This window comes from Dromiciops gliroides, chromosome 5 (assembly GCF_019393635.1).
Source record: "Dromiciops gliroides isolate mDroGli1 chromosome 5, mDroGli1.pri, whole genome shotgun sequence".
Taxonomy (NCBI): Eukaryota; Metazoa; Chordata; class Mammalia; order Microbiotheria; family Microbiotheriidae; genus Dromiciops; species Dromiciops gliroides.
Window position 1 is genome coordinate 218505746 of NC_057865.1, and position 16334 is coordinate 218522079.

General features: G+C 42.1%; 1 protein-coding gene across 5 annotated transcripts in view; it reads left to right on the forward strand.

Annotated features, from left to right (window-relative positions):
- SCN8A (sodium voltage-gated channel alpha subunit 8) overlaps nt 1–16334 on the forward strand; it is a 199973-nt gene that overhangs the window by 123038 nt on the left and 60601 nt on the right. For 3 of the 5 annotated variants that reach the window (XM_043968390.1, XM_043968392.1, XM_043968394.1), the window contains 3 exons: nt 3187–3393; nt 4077–4364; nt 9625–10023. In XM_043968390.1, coding sequence (XP_043824325.1) covers nt 3187–3393; nt 4077–4364; nt 9625–10023 — 894 coding nt within the window. The remainder of the gene's footprint in view (nt 1–3186; nt 3394–4076; nt 4365–9624; nt 10024–16334) is intronic. The other 2 variants (XM_043968391.1, XM_043968393.1) reach the window with 1 other exon arrangement.

The following is a 16334-nucleotide window of genomic DNA, read 5'->3' on the forward strand; positions in this document are numbered from 1 at the left end:
TACAGTATAACAAAGTATAATACATAGTTTGTGCTCTAAAGGGCCTTCATTTTGGTTACATTCAGCACTTTGGGTTCTATTTGGAAATATTCAGTGCGGTGCTGGAAGAAAGATAAATTTGTATTCCACTGGGCCATGAAAGCTTATCACTGAAATGATCTCTCTGTAAACCAAGAAAGCTGCAGTCATATGATCCAGGGCCACAACGCTATGATTCAGTGTGGCTTCAAGCTGCCCAGCTGCCGTGGCAAGAGAAAAAGAAGCACAGTCCTCAGGAAGAGAGGGGTCACATCTGCAATTGAAGATGGCAGGTCAGATCTTCAGTGCATTGAGGACCCAAGCAAACTGCGTTAGGCTTCCTGAGTGGGAATAACTAGAGTGATTCCCTGTGATTGAGCAGTGTCCTACTTCGTGTGGGAAGGCACTTAATATTTGTTGGCAATAAAGTGAGAACACAATAAGTAGTCATGTATATAAGAAAGAACACAATACCAGGGCATGAGGAAAGGGGGAGAACTACCTGGGTTGTTCCTTGTTTGCCTCTCTCATGACCTGCTGCATGGTAGAAGGGTGATGAAATGGGTCAGTCAAAATGGAACAGAGGATCTTGGAATCACAGAGTTAGAGCTAAGAGTGTCCGCAGTGGTGATCTGGGGCAAAACCAGGGATCACTTTATGGATGAGGAAGTTAACTAGTCACACTTCCTTCCCTGCTGGACTCACTCGCTAGTCTACTCCTACTCACCAGCATCTTTGGCCCTAATGGATGAGTATCCTTCCCCCTCTTTCCAACTCCCCTTTCTGCATTTTCTTACCTTATTAGAGTGTAAGGAAGTCACTCATCAGAAGAGCAAGAGATACCTAGAGTAGAAGGCCATATTATGGATGCCTATCTGCTCTTTATCGATTTGGGGTACCTGCCTTTATGAAGTCTATTTGCTGCTAATGGTTTCTCTCCAGTATGTTTCATTTCTTTTCATTTTAGAGTTATTCCTTCTTACTTAAAAAAATCCTTTTAGAGGAAGCTGGGTTGCACAGTGGATAGAACACTGGGCCTGGAGTTAGGAAGAATTGAGTTCAAATCTAACCTCACACACTTATTAGCTTTGTGACCCTGGGCAAATCACTTACCATTGTTTGCCTCAGTTTCCCCGACTGCAAAATTGGGATAATGATAGCACCTACCATTTGTGAGAATCAAATGAGATAATATTTATAAGAGCACTTAACACAATACCTGACACATAGTAAGTACTTAATAAATGCTTGTTTCCTTCCTATAATCAAAACCATTCATCTTGTTGCCAATAATTATAATTCTATACACCATTTTTTTTAATGAGGCAATTGGGGTTAAGTGACTTGCCCAGGGTCACACAGCTAGTAAGTGTTAAGTGTCTGAAGCCGGATTTGAACTCAGGTACTCCTATACACCATTTATTAAGCACCTACTATGTGCACATTGCTAGCCTAGGCAAAATGACAAGGCAGACCAGTCAGTCCCTCCTTTCAAGGCTTGAACATTCTATCAGAGGACACAGCACATAGACAGATACTGATCTGTATAATGCAGGCATCCTTCTTCCTTAGTTGGGATGAATACATTATTCCTTTTCATCACAATAACTTTGTAATTGTTAGGTTGTCTTCAATTCTCTTATTAGAAGGAAATACACTGTCTCATTATTTCTGTTATTAATCCAAACTTAAGAAAACACTCCTAAAGTTCCTCTGTTTTTTTTCTTTTTTTTAAATTAACCAAACCTATGATTTTATCACTGTAAGGAGGAGCTTCCTCTCAGAGGGCCAAGGTCAGCAGTAGAGTCATAGACAGTTGATTGGGGCCCTGATGACTTGTCTAAGTCAATGAAGTGAGTGTGGATATGTCAAAGGTGGGACTTGAACTCAGGCCTTCTTTAGTCTGAGACCAGTTCTCCCTCTCTCATCCTCTTTATATTAATAATTACTCAGGGTTTTTTCATTCATATTTCCCCATTAGCGAGGACAGGAGCTTTGATAGGGAATTACTTTGTTCCCATTCCCTTTCTCCATCTTTTTTTTTCCTCCCACTCTTCTCCGCTGTTTATTTGAAACACAGACCATCAGAGCCTTTTAATTAACCACTACCCTAAACCTTGACTTGGTCACAGAAAAGAATCAGTAAGCAAGCAGGCATTTATTAAGCACTTACTACATGCCAGGAATACAAAGCCAATAACAGCCCTTTGCCTTCAAGGAGCTTATACTCCAGCAGGAGAGGCAAGGTGTAAATACCTGGGTAGAGCCTAAAAATACAAAGCAGATCCAGTGTTTAGTGGGAAGGCAGTAGATCATGGAATTACAGGTTGAAGGTTACAAGGGGCATTTAAGTCCAGTCTTCTCATTTTATAGAAGAGGAATCTAAGGCTAAGAAATGTTTAATGACTTTCCTGATGTCACAGAGGTAATAAGCAGCAGTTCCAGAAACTGAACCCATGTCTTCTGCTCCCAAAACTATCACTCTTCCTTATACCAGTCTAGGAAAGTGAAATTGATTTCTGGGTAGCTTTTGTTTTATTTTGCTTTAAGTTAAGAATTTCTCTGGAAATTTCTTGGTTCTGATGATGTTTTTGTAGCATTTGAATTGAGGAAACATTTACTTTTAAATGATGACCAGTGAACAAATGAGTTAATGTCTTGGATCTTGCATGTTACACTTGATTAGGAGTCAGTTGGGTAAGTAAAATCTATTTCTGTGCTTTTTTTGTTTGTTTGTTTGTTTTTGTTTTTTAGTGAGGCAATTGGGGTTAAGTGACTTGCCCAGGGTCACACAGCTAGTAAGTGTTAAGTGTCTGAGGCTTATTTGAGCTCAGGTACTCCTGACTCCAGGGTCAGTGCTCTATCCACTGCGCCATCTAGCTGCCCCCAAATTCATTAATTATTTTTTTAATGAGGCAATTGTGATTAAGTGACTTGCCCAGGGTCACATAGCTAGTAAGTGTTAAGTGTCTGAGGCTGGACTTGAACTCAGCTTGTCCTGACTCCAGGGCCGGCGCTCTATCCACTACGCCACCTAGCCGCCCCTTATTTCTGTGCTTTTTTTAAAAAAATTAAGAATTTCTCTAGAAATTGTCTGGTCCTGGGAATATTTTCCTGGTGCTTTCATTTGATACACATGACTCAGAAAAATGGTATTTGTCTTTGCAGACCTTACGAGCAGCAGGAAAAACATACATGATCTTCTTTGTCCTGGTCATCTTTGTGGGCTCCTTTTATTTGGTCAATCTTATATTGGCTGTCGTGGCCATGGCCTATGAAGAGCAGAATCAGGCAACTTTGGAGGAGGCGGAGCAAAAGGAGGCCGAGTTCAAGGCAATGCTGGAACAATTGAAAAAGCAACAGGAGGAAGCCCAGGTTGGTTATGAGCTTCATGACAGCAGTGCATCATGGAAGTTGGAGCTCTGTCTTCCCAATTTAGTGCATTCAGACCCAAATGCTCTGTCTTCTTAGGTCAGCAGAGTGATGGAGATAACTGAACCCCAAATGGCTGGTCCACTTACTTCACTTTTATTAATAACCATATTGCTTCTTATTAGGACCTATTAATGGCTGGAGATTAAAAATAAAAACAAATATCCAAAGCGATTGATTTAGCATCTCCACAACCCCACCTCTTTGAGGATGAGCATAACCCAGGACATTCATTCTCTGCCTTCCCTCTGGAAATCATGAAGTAGTTTCTTAATGCTCATTTTCAGAACTTCTTGGCTGGTCACCTGTTCTGCTTAGAAGGCAGTTGAGCGATTTACTGAGGATACATATATTTGAATAGAGCCCAGAATCATTATCTTTCAAAGTCCTGTTCAAATACCCTTAGAAACATTTGCCCAAGATGCAAAGTGACCTGAAGAATTTTAACTGCGAGGCCCAACTCTAGTCCCCATGTCAAAAAGGCTTGTTTCCTCTCCTTTTCCATCTCTTCCTCTTTTGCTTAAGATCTTTGGTAAGGCAGTCTCTCTAAAATCAAAGATCCTCTCTTCGATCACCACTGCTTGCTTACTCCTGATTTGATTTGGTTCCTGTGATTACTCCCACAGGCTGCCGCAATGGCCACTTCAGCTGGAACTGTCTCAGAAGATGCCATAGAAGAAGAAGGTGGCGGGAGGGGGTCTCGAAGCTCATCTGAAGTTTCCAAACTCAGTTCAAAAAGTGCCAAAGAGAGACGTAACAGGAGGAAGAAGAGGAAGCAGAAGGAGCTCTCTGAAGGAGAAGAGAAAGGGGACAGTGAAAAGGTGTTTAAATCAGAGTCAGAAGATGGCATGAGGAGGAAGGCCTTTCGCCTACCAGACAACAGGATAGGGAGGAAATTTTCTATCATGAACCAGGTAGAGTACTTCTTTGCATGGGTCATGAATGGCTTGTCATGATTTACAGGTCCCCGGTCAGCTCCCAAACTGCTAAATCCTACCATTCTTTCCCTTTGCCTTCATGTCCTCCAGCCTCATCCCTGAAACTGCCCCCTTTCTGTGGCTTGTAGTAAGAAGCTGAAGTACTCTGATATTAGAGAGAAATTGACACAGAACCAGGTTGAAAGAGAATTTACATAGAGAACTCCATGTTAAATACTTGTTCATGTTAAGGATTGCCACAGTGGGTTAGGATGGACCAGATGACCTAGACCTTTGCTTTGGTGGGGCCAGAATCCTTTGTGTTGGGCTGGAGAGTTACTTAAAGTGAGGACCATATCTATAGAGGCTGGCCAGATATACCAGGTACAAGTAAAGAAACTCCTGGCATACTGAGCCTCCACACTGGGCAACAGGGACTACAACAGCCACATCAAGAAAGCATTCAGCGCAGTGTCGAACTGTGAAACGAGACTTGTCAGTCACTGTTGTTAATGCATCCTCGCTAAGGAACTAGCCCCATGAAGAGGACAAGCATCACAAACTGGCTCTCAGAAATATTCAGTGTTGATGGAGGCTGTAAGTTTTATATGACTCCTCTTTGTTTATTTCCTCCTTCCTTCTGTATCTAGATCCGATTTAGCCACTATGTGCTAGGAAAGAGGGAGAGTAAAGGAGCAGGCAGCAGTTATAAAGGTGCAGGGTCTACAGGATTCGATTTGCCCCAAATTTACTAGGGAAGAATTTTTCTTCCTGTCTTCTGTGGGTCAGAATTAATGTCAACTGACTCTTGTTAGGACCACAGAGAGAGACTATATGACTATAAATAGAGAATAGAAACAAGTTTTTTAAGTCATGTACCAAGTTTATTTGAATGTGACATATTTGGATAATTACAGGCACGAACTGTTATTCTGATCACATAACGTAAGAGCTGGAAGGGTCGTGAGCAACCATCTATTCTAACTCATATATAAAAACAGTCCCTACTGTAAACCTACTGAACAAGCGGTCATCTCGCCACTGCTTAAAGACCTGTAAGGAGAGGAAGCCTACCAGGGCACCACCCACTCCACTTGTGGGTAGCCCTAAGTGTTACTAAGCTTTTCCTAACATCAGACCTGCAAGTGCATCTTTGTAACTGCCACCTGCTCCTCTTGGTTCTACCCCTAGGGCCATACAGAACACACCTGATCCCTCTTCCACATAGTAGCCCTTTAACTTACATTAAGCCCTTCAAATACTTCAAGATACCTACTTACCTCTTCTCTTCTCCATGCCCAGTTCCTTCAACCCATTAGCCAGTGATGATTTACTCCCAAATCACCCAGAGGATCTGAGTTGGAAAATACTTTAAAAGCCCTCTGGCCCAATCCATAGCTGCACAATAATCCTCTCTATCCATGGTCATGTAGCCTTTGTTTGAAGACCTCCATGGAGGGGGGTTGGGGAATACACCAGCTCCTGAGAAATCACTTCCCACCTTAGGATAACTCCAATTGGTGTAGCCGTGTCAAACACTCACTGCCCAAACCATATTAAAATGTTATTGGGGGGGGCAGCTAGGTGGCGCAATGGATAGAACACTGGCCCTGGATTCAGGAGGACCTGAGTTCAAATCCAGCCTCAGACACTTAACACTTACTAGCTGTGTGACCCTGGGCAAGTCACTTAACCCCAATTGCCTCACCAAAAAAAAAAACCCTGTTATTGGGGAGTATTTAACACAATAAATAGAAATACAGTAGAAGATGAATGATGTTAATATGTAGTTTTCTAAGCCAATGTGGGGCTTCCGGGATCCATATGTATGTTTCATGGTCCTAGTTTGCATTTGAGTTTGACACCGCTGCTCTCATGGGATTGGTCTTGGAGTCCTGGCATTCAGGTTCTGCTAGTGCTAGCCATCTGACTACGGAGAAGACTCTTACTCTCCAATATGGAGATGACAAATTACAGACAGATAACCACTGGGCCTCTCTGGAGGGAGTTTCTACACTGAGAGTACCCTAAGCTGATAGAATTCTCCCTTCTCTCAGCACTTCCTGGGAATGTGCTGTTCTTTTAGTAGCTTTTTTGGCCCAGTCTTGACCCCCTTTGGGTCGATCAGAAAATTGAAAGGTAGATTAGGACAGAAACTTCCAGCCCGCTTGCTGCCTTCTGCTTTTTCCATTATACCAGATAATTGTTCTTCTTAGTATCGCCTCAGGATAATTGCTTAGTGTTTCTAGGAGCACACATATCTCTCTTAAGTCTAATGGCTTTCTCTGGCCCATGACATTCTTTTCCTACCATAAAGAAATGCTGAAAAGTTTTAGAGATTCAGGCACAGCAGAGACTCCCCACATTTGGCATTCTGTCCAGGCGCTTTCCTTCTTCTCAGAGATGGCTCATTGTCAGGGTGCATTCTATCATTGATCGAATGTTAGGATTCTGACCTCACCCCATTCTGGGCCCTTTTGTGGTTGAGAGTCATATCTAACCTACTTTTACCTTATTATTCTATTTTTTGTTCATTCCCTCATTGAGGTACAATGTCATCAAAACATTGTTATAATTAAGAGAGGGGCAGGACTAGAGAGAGATGGAGTATCAGCCCTGAAGTTGCGAGGACCTGAGTTTGCATCTCACCTCAGACACTTACTAGTTGTGTGACCCTGGGCAAGTCACTTAACCCCAATTGCCTTAAAACATCCTAATGTGTATCTCACCACCTGACCCAGATGGCTCTGGAGGAGAGACTGGTGACCTTGCACAGCCCTCCAAATCATGACATCACCCTAATGTCATGGTCCTCTTTGAGAATGAAGGACAAATTAAGAGAGCCATGTTTGGAGTCATTTAATGAGAACGTTGGTGCTGTGAAATTACAGAAGAGCTGCTGGCTTTTTGCTGCCAAAACACTTGTGATTAATGTATATGTCTTAGCAGAGGCGTGCCCCAATTGCCCCCTACGTCACAAGTACTACAACTGGTCTTTTGACTGCATAGAAACATTCGCTTGTTCTTGATTTTTCTCCCATCAAAAATTATTGATTCTTAGAGCCCATAACTGCCTTCAGTAACTTACATTGGGAGCCCAGTAGGGATTTTTCCCTCTGTCCTGGGGCTTATGTTTTCTTATAGTTTCTTTGGACTGTCCTGGAGAGGCAACAAGGGCAAATGGTTGTTTCTTCTGTTTTAATAATAACTCAGTTCTAATACTTATGCTTCTTAAAATCCCAAGCAACATATTTCAAATGGCTGTCAAATTACTCTACTCTGAGCTCTTCTAAGATGAGGCATTTACTAGTCTAAAATAAAAAGTAAAGCCTTCCAGACTTGATTGCTTAATCCATTTTGGGTTTGACCCATACTCCTATGTAGCTCATGACCAAAACTATCATGACTTCTTTAGGGGAAAATTGGAAAATACTGCATTTTTCCAAGCTATTTTTCCAAGCTGCTATTTTTATTGTGGGTATTGTGCTCTCCTCACCTTGGGATGAGCCTGGGGGGAGGCACTATTTTTTACTGTGTCAGTTCCCCAGGGTAGAATAAGCAATCAGTCTTCTTCAGCGTGGCTTCCTTGTAGCTCATTTTATATCTTAACATCCAGATTTCCAAGTCCTGATAAGAATTAGTATCATACCAGGTGAAACAGGTCACTAGCTTCCTCGTCAGTTTCTCTAGGACCAAGAATAGTCTGTTACATTAGTTATGGCACAATAATTCATCCTTAGCGTTGTCCATCCTATATAGTATATGGCATGGGAAAGAGTCAGTTAGTTTTTAATTATATGCCTCAGTGAAAAGGAATATTAGTATAATGGAAAATCATGGATAACCACTACCCCCCCATAGCCATAATCTCCAGAGAAAAGAAACTTGCCATGAGAAATGGGGCAGTGGTCCCAACACAGTTTGTGAGTGTAGAATAGTCTTAAGGGTTTGGGATAATCTGCATTATATGTTATCTGCATGTATTATTGGAAGGTAACAATATATGGTCACTGTTATGGTGAACAATTACTTTTACAAAAAGCTGTCTAGTATTTTATTTTTTCCTTGTTGTGACTCCAACTGATCGCAGTCGTTGACTTATTTTGGGTCACCATAAGCAGCATAGAAAGACCTAGGGCTTGGGGCAGCTAGGTGATGCATTGGATAAAGCACTGGCCCTGGATTCAGGAGGACCTGAGTTCAAATCCAGCCTCAGACACTTGACATTTACTAGCTTTGTGACCCTGGTCAAGTCATTTAACCCTCATTGCCCCACAGGAAAAGAAAGAAAGGAAGGAAGGAAGGAAGGAAGGAAGGAAGGAAGGAAGGAAGGAAGGAAGGAAGGAAGGAAGGAAGGAAGGAAGGAAGGAAGGAAGGAAGGAAGGAAGGAAGGAAGGAAGACAGACCTCGGGCTATAAAGTAATGACAAACTAGAGGCAGAGTCTAGAAAACATTCTAGAGAAAAAGGGATTAGAGTAGGTATCAAGAGTATTGGGTAAAAATATACTGAGAAAGAATGCAAACTGTGGGCATTGTTGGAAGGGTCTGGGAACTGGTAATATTGTGGGAGTAGGGCCAGAAAGTTGGGTTAGAAGAAGCAAGACTGATAAAGGGGATTCTTTTCCACGGAGCTCCAGATTGCTCAGTGGCTTCTTTGTCATTCTTTTATTATGACACAAAATATTTATTAAGCATCTGATTGTATGTAATACTCTGGAGAGAGTCACTAATACACAAAGACAACTGCATAGACACAGTCCCTATCTTCCCTGGCTTTATGACCTAAGACAGCTACATACTGACTTGGAGTGACATAGAGAACACATAAAGGGAACAAAATGGCAACATCGGATCATTTACTTCCCAAATCAAACATAAGTTCATTATAGGGGTCAGGGGCAAGCACAAGTACTTATAAGAGACAAATGGAAACAGTGATGGGAATTTACTGTTGAGGATGATAGATTCAGAGCAGGAAGGAGCCTTGGGGGCCATCTTTTCCAATATCCTCATTTCATACATAAGGAAACTGAAGACCAGGGAAGCTAATTAACTTGTCCCAGGTCACATTGGCAGTATGCATGGGGTAGGGGGGAAAGAGCTTGAACCCACTGAGCAGAAGTGGAATCTGGAAACATTAGTGTTGATCATGGCAGGGGGTAGGGGGTGGAGATGTCTGCTACCCCTGCCTTGTGCTTTGGCCCAGGAGGGCCCTGCACCCCTTCCCTCACCCTCTTTCTCTCTTTGGTTCCCACAGTCGCTGCTCAGCATTCCAGGTTCTCCATTCCTTTCTCGCCACAACAGCAAGAGCAGCATCTTCAGTTTTAAGACGCCTGGCAGGTTCCGAGACCCTGGTTCCGAGAATGAGTTTGCAGACGATGAGCACAGCACCGTGGAGGAAAGCGAGGGCCGCAGAGACTCGCTCTTCATCCCTATTCGGGCCCACGAGCGGCGCAGCAGCTACAGCGGCTACAGCGGCTACAGCCAGGGCAGCCGCTCTTCTCGCATCTTCCCCAGTTTGCGGCGCAGTGTGAAACGGAACAGCACGGTCGACTGCAACGGAGTGGTGTCCCTCATCGGGGGGCCTGGGCCCACCATGGCAACGGGGCGTCTTCTGCCTGAGGTGAAAATAGATAAGGCAGCTACTGATAACAGTGTAAGGAAGTAAATGGGTAGATGGAGGCTAGGCATGGCAGTTTCTCCCTTTCTCCCCCTTGTTCTCTGGGCCTTCTGCCTGCCCTTGGTGTCTCTCTGTCTGCATCCTTCTGTCGCAATACATTTCTCTATTTTCCTTTTCTCCTTTCTCTGTCTTCATCTCTATCTAATTTACCCTTTCCATCCACCTCTTCCCATTATTTCCTTCTGTTTTTCATCTCCTCTCCCTTCCTCTTCAACATTATCTCCCTATATCTTTCTATCCTCTTCTCCTCTACCATCCTACCCCAAACTTTAATTCTGTTTTCATTTTCTCTTTCTCCCCCTTCCCTCTTCTCTCCTCTCTCTGTTCCTCTCCTTTTCTCTCTTCCCCCCTCCTTTCTCTCTCCCTTCTCTTCTCTCTCTTTTCTCTCTACATATATACCATCCTCTCCCCTCCCCAGTCTCTCTTCCTTCCCCTCCTCTTTCCTCTCTCCTATCTTTTCTGTCTTCCTCTGTCCTGTCTTTCTTCTCCCTCTCTCTTTTCTCTCTCTCCCCCCTTCCTTCTCTCTCTCCACTCCCCTCCAGCTTTTCACTTGTTTTTTCCCATTTTTGTGCCTGTCACTTTTAGTTCCCTCACCTGCTTTGACTGAATGCCTCTGGCCCAGCGGATGATGCTCTGATGGAATGAGATTGGGTTTGTCACAACAATGACAGAGTATGAGCCAATTGAAAACTCTCATTGCCTCTTCTTCCTGAACGAATTTTTTTGGTCCTCCTAGGAAAACAGCTTGGAATTTAAAACTTCTGTTATCTAAATCTTATTTTTTTTAATTGCTTCACTGATTTCTGCTAATTCTTAAGTCTTCTCCACAAGAATGAGATAAGATTATCCAAGGATATTGATTATCATATGGGAAGGCAAGACAGAAAAGGGGACAAGAATAGGGCGATCATCATTTAGCAGGGTTTTCAAAAGGGTTTAAAAAAGAGAAGACCCCAGAGGAGGAAAAAGTGGGAAGTTGGGCAGGAGGAAGGAAAGGAAAGCAAAAGGTGAAGATGAAAACACATTAGGCTGCAAAAGGAGTTGTATGTACACGTATGAGATTAGGCATGTTTGTTGAGACACAGCTTTGTGGAAGCTGTTTCTGTCTGGTTTTTCAATTCCAAGCTGTTTAATTTCTTTTTTTTATTATTTTAAATTCTTGGCACCTAATTAGCCCTGGTTCCTCCTACCTCTTGCTTCCTGACTTTCCTCACTCCTCCCTCAGTTGGTATTAAATTCTTCCAAATAGCATGTCAGCATACTTTGTTCTAACACCTTAATTCCCTTTAACATGGCATGGAGACATAGCTCCTCTAATTAGCATGATGCATGTGTATAGGGCAATTCAACTAATATGGATGTTTTGGTATATAGGGTAGAATTTTTACTAAAGGCAGTTCCATTATTAAGGTGATGTAGTTTGGAATAAGTTGGGACTTTGGTTTCCCTCAATTCTCCCCCCCCCTTTTTTTTTACAAAATATAACTACTGATGTAGAAGGTGGTTGTTGTTTTGTATGGTTGCTCTTGAGAAATAAATTAAGTATTGCTTAATCCCAGGATCCCAGGTAAATAAAGCAGTTAGTTTAAAAGAAAAACACTCTTGATATTCTTTGCAGTTCCATTTTTGTTGGGTTTTCATGAATTCTCTATGTCTATAGCTAAACTTTTAATTCCCAGGCAAATGGGAGAAGTCGAGGAGTTGACAATGAAGAGGAATAGGGCAGCTTCGGAAAATAGGAATTTCCCACATTGAAAGTAGGTAGCAGGGAAAGAATCAAGTTGAATGTTGGTGGCCAAGTAGGCCAGGTTAGATTTAGTAACTTTCTTCTAAAGAGAAGATGCCAGAAAAGAAAATGGTAACTGTTCTAAGAAGATACTTGTTTGAAGGCATAGGAGTAAGTTTCAAAGTAGCATGTGCGTTGTGTGATGTGGGCGTGAAATTGGAGAATCAGTTTAGCAGACTCCTATGAAATGTAAGCCTTACTCTGCTGGGAGAGAGCAAGGGTGACTGTGATTCAGGCTTTGGGTTAAGGCATTTGGCACATACTCTTTTTTTTTTAATTTTTTTTTAACATACTCTTTATTAAATCTGGTGATGATGATGATGTCAGCAGTCTGGAGTGTCCATTCAAACCAGCGTCAAATTCAGAACTAAACAGGAGAGCAAGACAGGGCTGGCATCCTCAAGTGAGCTGTGCAATGTATAAACTTCCAACACAGGAGAAAACTACTTTTAGGTTAGATGTGAAAAGTTTGCCTTGCAGTGAGAGTGATCAAATACTGGATTTGGTCCTCTAAGGAAGGAAGTGATTAAGGATCAGGAAAACAAAATGACCATAACTTAGAAGGGTGAGAGGGGTGTGTGTGTGTCTGTGTGTGTGTGTCTGTGAAGATAGAGGCCTATACCAGATTCCATATGATATCCTGTGTGTCTAGAATTCAGCAGGTAGCTTCAGACCTTTTGGTATTCCTGCAACCAAAGTTCAGCATCCCTTTCCTTGACTGCTTAGAGTACATTCAAAGTTTTATGTTAAAGGTTCTGAAAGACTAGCTCAGAGACTAGTAGTGATCTTCAAGTTGGTCTTATGTATAATATATTTTTTTTAGTGAGGCAATGGGGGTTAAGTGACTTGCCCAGGGTCACACAGCTAGTAAACGTCAAGTGTCTGAGGCCGGATTTGAACTCAGGTCCTCCTGAATCCAGGGCTGGTGCTCTATCCACTGGGCCACCTAGCTGCCCCTTTATGTATAATATTTATACATACTTTTATAATATTGTAAATTTCATATATCTCTATTTTTTGAAAACTATATTTTTGTTCCTAGCATAAAGAATTATATTTAATAAAAATTAGATGCCATAGCATTGATTCAAAGCAATGCCGTGCTTGCTATTAATTTAGATAGCAAGATCAAAGAGGTGACCATCCTGTACCTAGCTGAGATGGAGTGGAAAAGTAGCTTATGGGAATTAAGGAGCTGGGAGGATTGGATGCTTAAGGGGATATCAACATATATTCCCCTAGCAGGATTTGGGGTGGAAAAGAAAACCATGAGCTGGGTACTGAATTCCTTGAGAAAGAAGTAAGGATATCTTAGGGGCTAATATCAATAATCAATAATCAAGTAGATGCTTGATTGGGTAAATAAAGTTAAACAGAGTGCACATCAAAGCTGGAGATGTTGCTGAGGACCAGTGGCAATGAGGAGCAATAACTGTTTCGATTCTTCTAGGACTCGGCTATTGTTGGGGAGAGACTGAGAGAGAGAGCTAATGAGAGAAAGCTAATGCCATCTGGAGGTAGCCAGGCATACTAGATGGAGGGTGAGAAGCTTCTAGGATTAAAATGTTGCTGTGAGTAAACTATATAGTTAAATAATACGCAGAGAGGCAGCTAAGTGGTGCAGCGGATAAAGCACCGGCCTTAGATTCAGGAGGCCAAATCTGGCCTCAGACACTTGACACGTATTAGCTGTGTGACCCCAGGCAAGTCACTTAACCCTCATTGTCCTGCAAGATAGATAGATAGATAGATAGATAGATAGATAGATAGATGAATGAATGATACACAGATAAATGGCTATTAGCTGTAAGCAAACTTTCAGCCTTGACTCTTAGGCTAACTAGGAATAGTCTCTATTCTGAACTGACATATAAAGAACCTGACAGTGTGTAATTTAAGATTCTAAATGTGGATTCTAATCTGTTCCCCCAGTTTTGGGGGAAACTGACTAAAATCACTGATAAAACGAGTTTAGGTCTTTAAGGGTTTATTGGAAAATAGAAAGAAAAAGATTGAGAACAGAATTCCAACACCCTGGCATTCCTATCTTTCCTCAAATTTCCTGAGAAGTCCTCTGCCGCTACCACCATCAAGTCAGGAACCCAAAAAGCCCCAGAGCTCTCTGCGCAGGCTCCCTTTCCTCCTTCCTATCTCCTCCCAGAAAAATAGGAGGCTCCTCAAGTTGATTGGCTGGTAGCCTTGATAGACAGCACCCATGAGCAAACGTCATTTCCTGACGCCAAGGAAAAGCCACAATGTCTCTGAGGCATTTTCCTCATGGTGGAGCTTTCCCACAGCAAGTCTCCAGTAGGTGGCATTATTCCAATCATTACAACAGAGATGTGGTCAAATCTCTTCTTGATGTCATCTCTCTTACCTTTGTGTCTTAGGCAGTAAAGACTCCCTTTTTCATGGAATCACTTGGACAAAGATCTGTTTCTTGGAGCTTTTTAGACCTGAAGTGCATAAAAGGAGCCCAGGCCTATTTAATTTTGGTGACCTGCTGATGGCCTTTTTGTAGAAACAGTAATTATCCAGACAGAATAGCTCCCCTTTCTAGCTTCTTAGAAGCATTTTGTTTATTAAAATGATTAAAACAATTTATCTTTTTTAAAGCACTTTTTAAAAATCCATTTACATAATTAATTCCCTGTTATCTGAGGTTATGGAAGTTAAAGGAATATAGATGATTAAAATCCATGGAAAAATTTAAAACTTTATTCTGATAGTTTCACCAAACCTCTAATGAGAAGTATTAAGGATGCACTTCTTTGAATAGAATCCTGTCAGCTCCCTTGTCTTTTCTGCAGTGAGTTGCTAATTAACTGGGTGATGCCCAAAATGTAGACAGTTGGAGAAGGGAAGCAAAGGACCTGTAGGATATGTAAATTGGGTAACCAATCCCTGAATAACCTAGAGTCCAGTGTTTACTTGGTGTCTTTTGGGTGGAAGGAAGATTCATTTAAAAACACTGCCCTGGGGCAGCTAAGTGGGGCAGTGGATAAAGCACTGGCCCTGGATTCAGGAGGACCTGAGTTCAAATCTGGCCTCAGACACTTGACACTTACTAGCTGTGGGACCCTGGGCAAGTCACTTAACCCTCATTGCCCTAAAAAAAGCCCAAACACTGCCCTGAGGTCATGGGTGGGCCTGTAATCAGTGCCATGTCTCTCCAGAGGGTCAGTTACTTACTGGTCCTTGTCTTTACCTGAATTGCATGATAGATTCAGAGATCAGGATTGATAGTTGGGTGAGCTGTGCAATGTATAAAGTATAAGATTGTTTCAGTTCCCTCTTCACAACTTCTGCAGAAGGTTTAATAGGCCTTTTATGGTCTCCTGTCTATTTCCTGGTATCAGACAAGTGACTCGGATCCCATTGGCTGCCCTAGGAGGAGGGAAGACATAATTGGTGGTTCTGTTGGTATTTTTTCCCCTTTACAGAAAAATTAGATCCATTGATTCCTAGGCATAACAAAGAGAACTATGATCACTTAGAGTATGAGATGATTTATTCTTTAGCCCTGTCCCAGTTAATCCCTGTTGTACCTGGCCTGCCACTTAAGAGGCTCCCTCTTTTTTTGTCTTATTTTGTGTGACTGACTAAATCACACTTTTCAAGTTGCCCATAATGTGAAACCATGAGGGCTTTACTCCTTATATTTCTGAGTTTCCTGGCTCAACTGCCCCATTTATGAGTCTTATCTTCACCTTAGAAGTCATAAGCTCCTTATGGAACTGTAGTCTGGGTGACTATAGTTATGGTGGTAAAATGTATGTATATATGTGTGTATGTATGTTGCATTAATCAGTGAATAAGCATTTATTAAATACCTTCTTCTGCCAGGTGCTGTCCCTCAGTGCATAAAATATAAATACAAAAGTGAAACAGTCCCTGCCCTCAAGGAGCTTATATTCTAACAGAGGAGACAAAGTAGGCTTATACTGTTATATACAGAATATGTTGAAAAGAGATAAAAAGGGACCTTGAGGAGAGAGGAGAACTAATAAGTATAGAAAATCAGGAAAGGTCTGTTAGAAGCTCATGCTTGAGCTGAGTTTTGAAGGAAACTAGTGTTTCTGAGAGACAGGAGTGAAGAGGAAGAGCCATCCAGGCAGAGGTGCCTCACATGCAGAGATATGGAAATGAGAAGTGTAGTATCATGTGTGGAACAACATGCTGGGATCACAGAGTTCCAGGGGGGAACCTAAAAGTAATAGGGAACCCCCAGAATTTATTAAATAGGAGGATGACTTTAGGAAAATCATTTTGGTGGCTATGTGAAGGATGGTTTGGAATAAGGAGAGACTTGAGATAGGACTACCAACTACAAGACTCTTGTAGCAGTCCAGACAAGAGGCAATGAGGGCCTGAACTAGCATGGTGCCTATGCAAGTAGAAAGGAGGGGAGAGACGCTAGAGACATTGTGGATATAGAAACAACATGAGTTCGCAATTGCTTGGCATTGTGGAGTAAGAGAGAATGAAGCAGGGGGCAGCT